At 68.0% G+C, this 11,109-nt stretch overlaps 3 protein-coding genes across 3 annotated transcripts; 1 reads left to right on the plus strand and 2 right to left on the minus strand.

Annotated features, from left to right (window-relative positions):
* Window positions 1-301: 301 nt before the first annotated feature.
* Window positions 302-3,199, minus strand: PDIA2 (protein disulfide isomerase family A member 2). Its single transcript, XM_072349387.1, has 11 exons — window positions 2,962-3,199; window positions 2,423-2,629; window positions 2,088-2,221; window positions 1,863-2,000; window positions 1,682-1,798; window positions 1,484-1,609; window positions 1,214-1,408; window positions 1,001-1,121; window positions 686-867; window positions 498-584; window positions 302-382 (listed from the first exon to the last, which is right to left on the minus strand). Exons 1-11 carry the CDS (start codon window positions 3,197-3,199, stop codon window positions 308-310), a joined length of 1,620 nt encoding a protein of 539 aa, XP_072205488.1. The 3' UTR covers window positions 302-307.
* Window positions 3,200-3,401: 202 nt separating this feature from the next.
* Window positions 3,402-6,157, minus strand: ARHGDIG (Rho GDP dissociation inhibitor gamma). The gene is made up of 6 exons (XM_072349427.1): window positions 5,969-6,157; window positions 5,106-5,291; window positions 4,427-4,510; window positions 4,265-4,341; window positions 3,955-4,018; window positions 3,402-3,877 (listed from the first exon to the last, which is right to left on the minus strand). The coding sequence occupies exons 1-6, from the start codon at window positions 6,039-6,041 to the stop codon at window positions 3,678-3,680; spliced, it is 684 nt and encodes a 227-aa protein (XP_072205528.1). The 5' UTR covers window positions 6,042-6,157; the 3' UTR covers window positions 3,402-3,677.
* Window positions 6,158-6,946: 789 nt separating this feature from the next.
* RGS11 (regulator of G protein signaling 11) lies at window positions 6,947-10,872 on the plus strand. Its single transcript, XM_072349426.1, has 17 exons — window positions 6,947-7,085; window positions 7,264-7,360; window positions 7,618-7,668; window positions 7,746-7,852; window positions 7,934-7,985; window positions 8,061-8,119; window positions 8,272-8,348; window positions 8,441-8,522; window positions 8,626-8,694; window positions 9,124-9,147; window positions 9,222-9,283; window positions 9,472-9,585; window positions 9,698-9,813; window positions 10,016-10,103; window positions 10,217-10,355; window positions 10,415-10,497; window positions 10,566-10,872. The coding sequence occupies exons 1-17, from the start codon at window positions 7,023-7,025 to the stop codon at window positions 10,696-10,698; spliced, it is 1,416 nt and encodes a 471-aa protein (XP_072205527.1). The 5' UTR covers window positions 6,947-7,022; the 3' UTR covers window positions 10,699-10,872.
* The last annotated feature ends 237 nt before the right edge of the window (window positions 10,873-11,109 follow it).

Raw genomic sequence — 11,109 nt, forward strand, 5'->3', positions numbered from 1 at the left:
GCGTGCCCAGGGCTGTGTTGGGTCCAGCATCACAGGAAGGCAAAGGCAGCACCCCGTCCATGGGAATGCTCAGTGCCGTGGGTGCCTGAGGCCGAGCTGACCATGGGACCGACTGCCCTGCACGCCCCACTGGGCTCAACCCCCATAGTGGCACCCACCAGCTGCATTGTGTCCCCAGGAGGCCAAGCAGGCAGCATTCAGTGCCATGTGCCCCCCAGCAGGGGCTGTCAGCTGCACCCCACAGACACAGACAGAGCCCGCATCATTTCCAGGGTCATTTATACTGCCCACTGCGGCAGGACGGGGCTCACAGCTCCTCCCGGGCCTCGGCTGTGCCAGATGGGCTCGGTGACTCTGTGCTGTTCTCTGGGGCCTTGGACACCTGCAGAAGGTGGTGGTGAGACAGGGATGGACGTGCCCTGTCCCCATCCCATGTGTCCTGCAGGGTCTGTGCCCTGGGTGGCAGCCCCTGCCCAGGGATGGGGCACCTCTCTCACCGTGGGCGGCTCCTCCGGCAGCTTCCCTCCATTCTCCAGGAACTTGGAGAAGGTCTCCACGTCTCGAGCACTCCTATATTCAACCATCTGGAGCCGGGGGACAGGAGGAGGACACAGGGTGACATCTGAGCCTGACCTTCCCCAGGTGCTGGCAGAGCCAGGGATTCCCCACACCTGTCCCTGCCCACCTTCCTGCCCGGCCCAGCAGGGAAGTAGTGCATTGTTGGGTATCCGCTGATGGTGATGTTCTCCAGCTCGTTGGCCGTGGCATCCATCTCAGCAATGACGATGTCCTCGTGGTCCTTGTAGCGCTCGCCCAGCTCCTCCCAGGCAGCCGCCATCTCCTGGCAGTGGGTGCACCACGGCGCGTCTGTGTGACGGGCACAGGGCCGGAGGTCACGGCCAGGCCAGGGGCACCAGGGGTAGGCGAGGGGTGGGGATGCAGGGGAGGTCATGGAGAGGGGCTCAGCCCCACGATGCAGCTCAGGAACTTCAGCACTTACAGAACTTCACAAAGACGTTCTTGGTCTCATCAAATGCCACCTGCTCAAAGGTCTTCCCCACCAGCACTTTAACGGGCCGCGTGTTCCAGTCCTCGGGGGGCTCTGCGCTCAGCAGCTGGGGCTGTGGGGACAGCAGGGATGGCCGCAGCCCACACTGAGCAGTGCTGGGACCTGTTTGGGGCCAGGTTCAGATCCGGGCACCCATCTGCTCACCTTCACCTTGCCGTCCAGCACTGCCCGCACAAAGTCGCGTACAGACGCGGCTGAGAAGTCGTCCTCCTCCATGCGGTACTTGCGGTTGTTCTCCATCTTGATGAAGCGCAGCGTGGGAGCATCGCTGGGCTTCAGGCCGAAAAAGGGCAGAACGGTGGCACCGTACCCATCCACATCCACCACCACGAAGAGCACCTGGAGGGGAAGACGGGCAGTGCTGAGGCCGTGGTCCCCCAGGTCCCATCCTTGCTTGCCATGGGATCACCTCACCTCACCCCGGAAGGCGCTGGCGGCCGCACGGAAGTCATCCCGCAGTGCCTGCTGCTCGGCTACGGAGGTGTTGAGGAAGAGCAGCATGTGGTTGGGGATCTTGGCCCCAAAGATCTGGCCGGAGGTCTGTAAGGCAGGAGGAGGGTGAGGCCGGGCACCCTGTGGCCATGCCGGGGCTGGGGCGGGCAGCAGCCAAACCTCATTGGAGAAGTCCATCACCAACTGCAGGCTGTGCACACGGAGCAGCCGCGTCAGCTCGGCCACATCCAGGCCCCGCTCTGGGTCCACGGGGAAGTCCGTCCGCCCCTCATCGAACTGCCAGGTGTAGGACAGTGAGCACAGGGCCCCGCCGCAGCCCCACCACCCCAACCCCACTCACCTTCTTGAAGAGGCAGACGGTGTCGGCCGACAGCCCGTACGCCTTGAACAGCTCATCCGCCTCGGCCACTCCGAACACCACCTCCACCACCTCCACGGCCACCTCGTAGAACGCCCGCGCCGCCTCACTGCGCAGGTCCTGCACGGCTCCACCATCAGCACCGCCATACACCGCCATACACCGCCATACCCACAGCACAGCCCTGCCCCCCCGGCCCCTGCCCACCTTGAAGAAGCCCACCACCGCGATGTCCTGCGCGCTGACGAAGGCGGCGGCGGTGTCGGCGTCGTGCAGCAGCGTGGCGCTGGGCCCAGCCCGGCGCTGCACCCACAGCACCATGCCCTCGGCGTCCATGCGGCCTGAGCACGGAGCGGAGCTGCCACCTCCGCTACGGCCATCACAGCCACCACCCCACCGTGTGCCACCACCACCCCCGGGCACATCACCACCGGCACACTGCCACCCCCCATCGCCACGGAGCCGCTGTCAGGATGCCGTCACCCCTTCACCATCAGCCCCCTGACCGCCCCGTGTCCCCACAGTGCCCCACACAGCCCTACCGCTGTAGGCCACAGGGTGGGTGCGATTGCCATCACGGAAGAGTTTGAGCGTGGGGAAGGCCTCGATGTGGAACTCGGCACTCAGGGCCGTCTGTGCCACGGCGTCCACCTTGCCCAGCCGCGCCGCCTCCGATCCGTTCCTCAGCAATGCGGCCGCACGGGCGAACTCGGGGGCCAGACGACGGCAGTGCCCACACCATGGAGCATCTGTGCAGGGCCCGGGGTCACCACAGCACGGCCCACGGGGGGTGTCCCCAACCCAGAGGTGTCCCCAACCCAGAGGTGTCCCCAACCCAGGGGTGTCCCCAGCCCAGAGGTGAGGCTGAGGGCACCTAATGGCACACGTGAGCTGCCGTGCCCCATGTCTCGTATCCCCTCTGCCACAAGGTCCACGTCCCTGCTGTGCATCCCACCCCAGGACCCTGCCCTCCCTCCCTGCTCCACCTCTCAAGCCCAGCGCCCCTCTGCCAACCCCTGTCCTTCAGGCCCTCATGTTGCCCCTCACACCCCCCAGCCCTGCCCTCCCCACGGGCACTCACAGAACTCCACCAGCAGCAGCCGGTGCTCACGCAGGGCGCGGGCAAAGTTGTGCTCATGGAGCACCAGGACGCCGTCCTCCTCCTCCAGCTCATCTGAGAGCACCTCATCCTCTTCATCCCCCTCCTCCTCCTCAGTCGCCACCACCTCCCCATCCTCCTCCCCACCCTCAGCCCCCCACACCCGCCCCAGCCAGGCCAGCGACAGCAGCAGCACGCACAGCACCGCGCCGCCCCGCATGGCGCCGTCCCACTGCCAAAGCCTTCGCATGGGGAGAGGGGCAGATAAGGGCGGCGGGGCGGGAGGTGCTGGGCCGTGGGAGCTCGTGGCCCTCCGCTACTGGCTGCCAGCACAGAGATAAGGCAGCGAGCAGGTGGCGGATTTCCAGACACACGTCCCCGCAGCTGGTCGGGGCCAGGGGACACGGACACGGCATAAGAGACACGTCTGTAGGGTTTAATGGCGATGGAGGAGCAGAGCCCGCGGCCGGGCGCAGCTCATTGCAGTGCACAGCGATGGAGGTGCCGCGAGGACGAGTCGGGCGTCGGTATCAAAAAAAAACGGCGATTAAAAATAACTTTGGTTGCCAAGACCACGACCGCGGGCGCCCGCTTTGCTAAGGGACCCCCCCACCTTCCCATCGGTGGGGCGGCGCGGGCGGCAGGGCTCCCCGGGCGGCGGGGGGGGGATCCCCGCAATGGTAGGACCGGGGGGGGTCTCAGTCCTCCCAGCCCTTCCGTATGCACAGCCCCCACTCCCAGGAGAGGTGCTCCGTCTTGTCGTCGTCGGTGACCAGCGAGCGGACGCGGTAGGAGCCACGCGCCAGCCGGCCCCGCGGCACCTCCTCGGCCGGCGTCACCACCTCGTACTCCTCGGCCCGCGGCGCGTAGCTGCCCACCATGAAGACGTCGCGGTCCACTGGGCGAGAAGGCGAGAGGGGTTTGGGTGAGCGGGGCCGGGCGGTGCTGCCCCATCCCACCCCTGACCCCACTCACCCGGCCGGCCGCGGCGGTACGTCAGGTGCCGACACTTCAGCCCGCAGACGATCTCCCTGTTCACCTGCGGGGCACAAAGGGGGGCTGTGAGTGGCTGCGCATGGTGGGCTGGGAGGGGAACCCACCCTATAGCCACCCACACTGAACTGCCATGCAGCTCCTTGGGATGGGCACTGAGCAGAGACAAGGGTGGCACATGGCCGGGTGGCAGTGATACCGGGGGCAGTGTGGGTCCTCAGGTGGGCAGAGACCCCCAGAGAGGCACAGAGCCCTCAGGTGGGTGTCAGGCACCCACGGAGCAGGGCCTTACCTTGAAGGACACCTTCACCCTGTAGTCCACCCCCTCCTTCAGCACGAAGGGACGGCTCTGCAGCACCTCCAGGTCTCCTGCGGGGGGCAGATGGCCTCATCATCATGGCACCCGTCCTCCTCCTCCTCCTCCCTTCCGCCACGGAGGACCCACAGCACTCACCCGTCAGGTCCATGGTGATGGGCCCCGGCGCCTGCTCACACATCAGGGTCAGCTTTGTCACCTGCACGTTGGGCACGCTGGCATCTGGAGACAAGTGATGTAATGTGGCCCTTACCCATGGGGTTGGCAACTCAGGCCATAGAGCAGGAGGGTTGGGGGCTCCTGGGGAGGATGCCCATGTGCCCCAACAGGCTGCACATAGCAGCCAGAGGACAATGGGCTCCATGCAGCCCAAACCCTTTGTGGATGAGCCCGTGTTAAAAGCCCTGTGGCACAGCTCAGCCCACGAAGGCACAAGGGCAGCCCCTGGCTATGGGGGGGCTCAGCGCTGACAGCCCCCCCGCGGCCGCTCGCTCCATCTCTGCCATCCCAATGAATTCCCCGGTCCCTCGTAACCGTTCCTATGGCAACTGCAGCGGTGATCCTGTAACCACGGCAACCGGGGTCCCCGGGCAGCGTTACCCACAGCAGGGGATGCCGGGGTCTCCCTGCAGTGGGGTGGGCGCAGGCAGCGCCCGCGGGTGACGCATTTGGGACGTGCCCTCCCCATGGGGATGCCTCCAGGGATGGGGACACCGCAGCTCCCTGCGCCTGCTGAGGCTGCATCACCTGGTGTGACGTGTCGGGGTGCCGGGATGCTCGGGGTGCTGTGTGTATGGGGTACCAGCCCCAGCCTTACCCACGGCCACGGGGATGTTGCCCAGCAGCGCCTGCTTGTACTTCTGCAGGCTCTCATCCCCCGGGTCCAGCTCCTGGATCTCCCGCAGGCTCTTCCTCTCCGGCGTCTTGTACGCCAGGGCCACGTCGGCATCCTCCTCCTCCTCCTCCAGTGACAGCATCACCCCCTCCTTGTCAGCCATGATGTCTGCGGGGCACAGGCAGTGGCAGTTCGGGGACACCCCAGGGATGCCCCGGAGATACACCGGCACTGCCGGGCTGGGGGAGATGAGCTCAGATGGATGCGGGAGATGGCCCCCAAGCTGCCATGCGGCAGCCGTGCTGCCCCCCTGCTCGGGGCCATGGTGATGACACCGGGACGCGTGTCCCCAAGGCTGCGTGTCCCCAGGGCCCGGTGGCACAACGGAGCCCAGAGGCGGTGCCGCCGGCTGCATTTCCGCACAGCCGTGCGGCGAGATGAGCCGTGGTGCTACGTGTGTGCGGCTCGGGGTGCGTTTGCAGCCCGCAGCGCCCTTCGTGCACGGTCACCGGCGGGGGGGGCATCCCCAGGGCGGGGGACACGAGGGCCCATCCACTGCATCGTGCCCGACTCCAGGAGCCCACGCTACACGCGGAGCCCCGCGCTCACCCCCGGCACGTCTCCAAGCCCCAGGAGAAGGCAGCGGCCCCGCACATCGCGGTACCGCGCCGGGATGCAGCGCCGGGGGCTGACCGGGATGGGCGCTGCGGGGCTCCCCGGGCTCTGCCCCACCTGTTGTCGGCGGCTGCGGGGGCGACGCTCGGCCCGTGCCGTACCCCCCCCCCCCCCGGACCTCCCCGCACACCCGACGCTGCCCTCCGCCCGCCCGCCCCTCCGCCGCTCACCTCGGTAGCACAGCGTCAGCCACAGCAGCTCCAGCAGCTGCCCGCCGGCCTCGCACACGTCCAGGCCGAGCATGGCCGGGCCGCGCCGGGCCCCCGGGGGGGGGGCTCTGCAGGGGGAGAGGGGTCCCGCGGCTCCGCTCCCGGCGCCCGCTGCGCTCTCCCCGCTGCGCTCGGCGCTGCCCGGCGCGGCCCGGCGGGGCGGCGGCGGCGGCGGTTCCCGCAGACGCGGCGGCTCCGCTGCCCGCCCCCGCCCGCCCCCGCCCCTCGGCGCCGGGCGGCTCCAGCCCCGCTCATGGGCGGTGTGACTGCAGTGAGCTCATCCGCCGCCCGCCCGCACCGCGCCTGTCCGCACTGCCCGCACCGCGTGCTCTGCCCGCAGCCGTCCGCGAGCCGAGCGGCACCGGCGGGATCGGGGCGCAGCCGGAGCCGGCGGCCTCAGCGCACACGGAGCTCTGCCCGCACCTCACGCTGCGAGCGCTCGGCCCGTGCCCTGAACCGGCCCCGAATGCGCCGTCCGACCCCGGCGTGCATCCCGCACCACCCCGCGCTCACCCCGTGTGCCTCCCGCATACACCCCGCGCGCATCCCGTGTGCCTTCTGGACACACCCGGCACGCACCGAGTACCTCCTGCTTACACACACCCCGCGTATCCCAAATAGAGATATCCCAAATAGCCCCGCTCTGGGAGCTCTTTGCACACCCCGCACGCTCCCCATACTCACACCCCATACTCACACCCCATACACACCCTACACACCTGCACACACACACACACACACCCCGCACACCCTCTTGTTCCCCGCCCTCTCCCCGTCCACCGCCCCTCGACGGACTCCGGGCCCCGACGGCCGCCCCCGGTCCCGCACCGCCCCGCACGGCCACGCACCGCCCCGGGGGGCACCGGGCGGGCAGCGGAGCGCTGCAGCCGCGAGGGGGAGCGCGGGGCGGACGGGCGGGGCGGGGCGGGGCGGGGTCGGGGCCGGGTAAGCCGCAGCCCCGGGCGGAGAGGAGCGGTGCGGTGCGGTGCGGTGCGGTGCGGGACGCGCACCCGCTATGACCATCGGAGGTCCCCGCGGCGGCGGGCAGCCCCGCCTGCAGATGCCGTGCCTGGGCAAGGTGAGCCGGCACCGGGCGTGTGCGGGGCAGGGAGCGGGCAGGGGCACCGCGCCGGCCGTCGGGGTCCGCGGGGAGGAAGTGAGGCCGCCCCGGCTCAGAGACGGCTCTGCCGGTCGTCCCCGCTCCCCGCGCCCCCTCTCTCTCCGCCGTGGCTCTGAGCGCGGCCGGTGCCCCGCAGATGGAGCGGATGATCGTCAGCATGCAGGACCCGGACATGGGCATCAAGATGAGGAACCAGAGGCTGCTCATCACCGTCATCCCCCATGCCATGACAGGTGGGCTGTCGCGTCCGGGGAGACGCGGTGGTGGGGAGGGGAGCGGTGCCGCCCTCGCGGGTCCGAGCGGTGCACGGGGGCGGCCCTCGGGTGGCACGGCGCAGCTCCCGGCACTCAGAACTGCGCTCAGAACAGCAGCTGGGAGCGATGCTGCGCTGGCCGGGCGCTCCCTGGGGCGGGCGGCTGTGCCCCGTAACCCCGCGTGCTCCCTGGGACCGGGGCGCCGCACGGCGTCATAGCGCTGCCACGATCCCCAGGGAACGACATCGTGGAGTGGCTCATCCAGAAGTACGGCATCTCCGAGGAGGGTGAGCGCCCGGGGCGGGGCGGGGGGGGTCCCGGAGGGTCCCAGAGCCGCCCAGCAGCCCCCGCTGCCCCCACCCAGAGTCGCTGCACCTCGGCAACCTGATCGTGAGGCACGGCTACATCTACCCGCTCCGGGACCCCCGCAGCCTGGTGCTGCGTGCTGATGAGTCGCCGTACCGTTTCCAGGTGGGTGCCCTCTTTGCTCACGGTCCCGACACCAACCCCACAGCACCCCAGTGCCGCTCAGCCCGGCCCCTCTCCCCACAGACCCCGTACTTCTGGACCAGCACCAAGTGGCCGGCCACCGAGCTGGACTATGGTAGGTGCCCACCAGCTGAGACCCTGCAGACCACAGTGGGTCCCTGCCCTGCTGAGCGGCTCCGTTCCTCTGCAGCCATTTACCTGGCCAAGAAGAACATCCGTAAGCAGGGTGACCTGATCGAGCACGAGAAGGTGAGCGGTGCCTGTGATGAGCTGTGCGGCCTCAGCTCACCTGGTGTGGGGGCGCAATAAGGGTGCTGCTCCCGTGCTGGAACAGCAATAGGACTCAGGGTACGGCAAGGGTGCGGGTGCCACGCTGTGCCCACCTGGCTGCTGCCCTCCAGGACAACTACAACCTCCTGCACAAGAGGATCAACCACACATGGGACTTCGTGGTCATGCAGGCGCGGGAGCAGCTGCGGTGAGCGTGAGGACACGATGGGGACGGCAATGGGCAGCGGGGCCGGGCAGCCCCCAGGTGCCTGCCAACCCCCAGCTCTTTTGCACGGACAGGGCAGCCAAGCAGCGGCGGAAGGGTGACCGCATTGTCATCGACTGCCAGGAGCAGGCGTACTGGCTCGTCAACCGGCCCCCGGTGAGGACAGGCTGAGAGGGACACAGTCCCCGCCGGCACTGCGCAGTTTGGGCACAGCTGGGTGTGTGTGTGGGGGTCCCGCAGCACGTTGCTCTCGTTGCAGCCGGGAGCTCCCAACGTGCTGGAGCAAGGCCCCGAGCGCAGGAACTGCCACACCACCCGCGTGCAGCTGGTGAGCAGGGCTGAGCCCATGGGGCTGCCCCACGTCCCACCCTGCAGGTGGCCATGTTAGCCCTGCTATATCCTTGTGTCCCGTTGCCCCCACCGCCGTGGCTAAGCAGGGAGGGCCATGTTTGCCCACACGCCCGCTGCCATCTGTGCCAGTGCTCTAATCCCTGCAGCTGCCCCATTCCGTGCACTGTGGCACCCCGGGCCCCACAGCCACCGGCCCTCCTTTCTAACTGCTGTTTTCTCTTCTCTCCTCCGTGTGCCGTGTCATCTGCCCACGTAAGTGTCACCAGCCCGGGGCTGCTGCAGGGGGCGGGAGGTCGGGTTCATGCTGGGACTTTTCAGTGGGGTGAAGGCACGCGGTGCCGGCTCAGGGGATACACAGAGAACCCCTGAGCCCTCACCCAGCCCTGCACATCTCTTCCAGGCCAAGAACATGGACTATTACAAGCGGGAGGTGAGTGGGGTGTGGGGTGGCTGTGGGGCTGCCGCAGGGCACAGAGCCCTCACGTGTGCCCATGGCTGGCCCAGATCGAGTACTGCAGGAAGGCCATGGCCAGGACCAGGGTGAAATCCTCCATCTGCCTTGAAGGGTGAGCTCCGTCCTACAGTGGGCTGGCAGCCCCCCTCAGCACGTGCCTGGCGGTGATGGGCAGAGCTGAGGCCATTGCAGAGCCCACAAGTGCACCCCTCCCCGTGCTGGCCTCGTGCGTCCCTGAGAGTCTGAGCCATGGTGGGCAGCGGGATGTGGCCCAGCCCCCCCCATCACCACTCCCTGCAGGTACCTCAAGTTCAACGAGCAGTATGTGCCCCACGACCCCATCATGTCAGGCTGCCTACCCAGCAACCCCTGGATCACCGACGACACCACCTACTGGGCTATGAATGCTCCCACGTAAGCACCCCTGAGGGCCACCAGCCCCGGGATGGCTGCAGGGAGGGGACGGAGGCGGCCCTGCAGTGGGGGGTGCCTGCAGCCCCCAGCCCTTCCTGCGTGCTGCCTGCAGGGTGACGACCCCCACGAAGCTGCGGGTGGAACGTTGGGGCTTCAACTTCAGCGAGCTCCTGATGGACCCGCTGGGCCGCACGCAGCTCCTCGAGTTCCTCAAGAAGGAGTTCAGTGGTGAGTGAGCCCAGCCTGCTGCGCCTCACACCAACTGCCTGCATGCTGTGCAGCTCTGCCTCGCTGTTGGGCCCATGGGTGGTGTCCAGCATCGTGTCCTCTCCAGCACCACCTCCCCATCCCAGTGCCGGGTCCCTCTCTGAACACCATGTCCCTTCCCCAACGCCACCTCCCCATCCCAACACCACATCCCCTTCCCCAGCTGAGAATCTGAGCTTCTGGGAGGCGTGTGAGGAGCTGCGCTATGGGGAGCAGTCTCGTATCAATGAGATTGTGGACTCCATCTACCAGTGAGTGCCATGCGGTGGCAGGGCCGGGTCCTTGCGATGAGGCCGTCCCAGCCCTCCATCCCAGCGTGAGGCCGGGCCAGGCTGGGTGCTGGTCACCGGGTACCGATCTCCAGGCAGTTCCTGGCTCCCGGAGCCACGCGCTGGGTGAACATTGACAGCAAAACCATGGAGCGGACACTGGAGGGCATCAAGACGCCCCACCGCTACGTGATGGACGACGCACAGATGCACATCTACATGCTGATGAAGAAGGTGGGTACGGGGCGGGCAGTGCTGGGACGCAGCCTTGGCCTGATGCTCCGCTCCCCCAGGACTCGTACCCGCGCTTCCTCAAGTCGGAGCTCTACAGGAACCTGCTGGCTGAGGCCGTCATCCCTCCGGAAACCAAGAAGCGGTGAGGGCAGCGCTGGGACCCCACGGTGCTGAGGGTCCCCATGGCGCTCAGCTCCGCTCTGCCCGCAGGGTGTTCCCCTTCATGCGCAAGCAGCGGCACTCCAGCCCCAGCCCGGCCCTGCTCCTGCCTGCCGGTGACTGCGAGGCCAAAGGCGAGGAGAAGAGCAGGAGTCCTGCAGCTGTGCCCGAGGAGGAGAGCTAAGCCCTGCCACAGCACCCTGCCCGCAGCAGCACTGAAGGAGAGAAGCCATACATCCCCAGCAGACCCCACTCACTGCCCCCAGCTCCTTCCTACCCCAAAGGGAGCTGGCAGCCGACCTGCCCCGTGGGGCCAACACAACATACACAGAAATAAAGGATCCCACGGGGAAAGAGCTGTGGCTCTCATGGTGTTGAGCAAGGGGAGACACGGGAGCGCAGGAGGGATCCCTGCAGCCCTGCATGCACTCCACAGTGTGCACCCCCCGTGTGCAGCAGGCACCTGGAACTGGGCTGGGCGCAGTGGGATGGCAACAAGCAAGGACTGCAGAGGCCCCATGGGCTGGCAGGGATGGTGGCTGGCAGCTGAGCTGCTCTGCCTGCCCACCACCCGATAATCTGAGCAGAGCCCGAG

Source organism: Excalfactoria chinensis, chromosome 14 (assembly GCF_039878825.1).
Source record: "Excalfactoria chinensis isolate bCotChi1 chromosome 14, bCotChi1.hap2, whole genome shotgun sequence".
NCBI lineage: Eukaryota > Metazoa > Chordata > Aves > Galliformes > Phasianidae > Excalfactoria > Excalfactoria chinensis.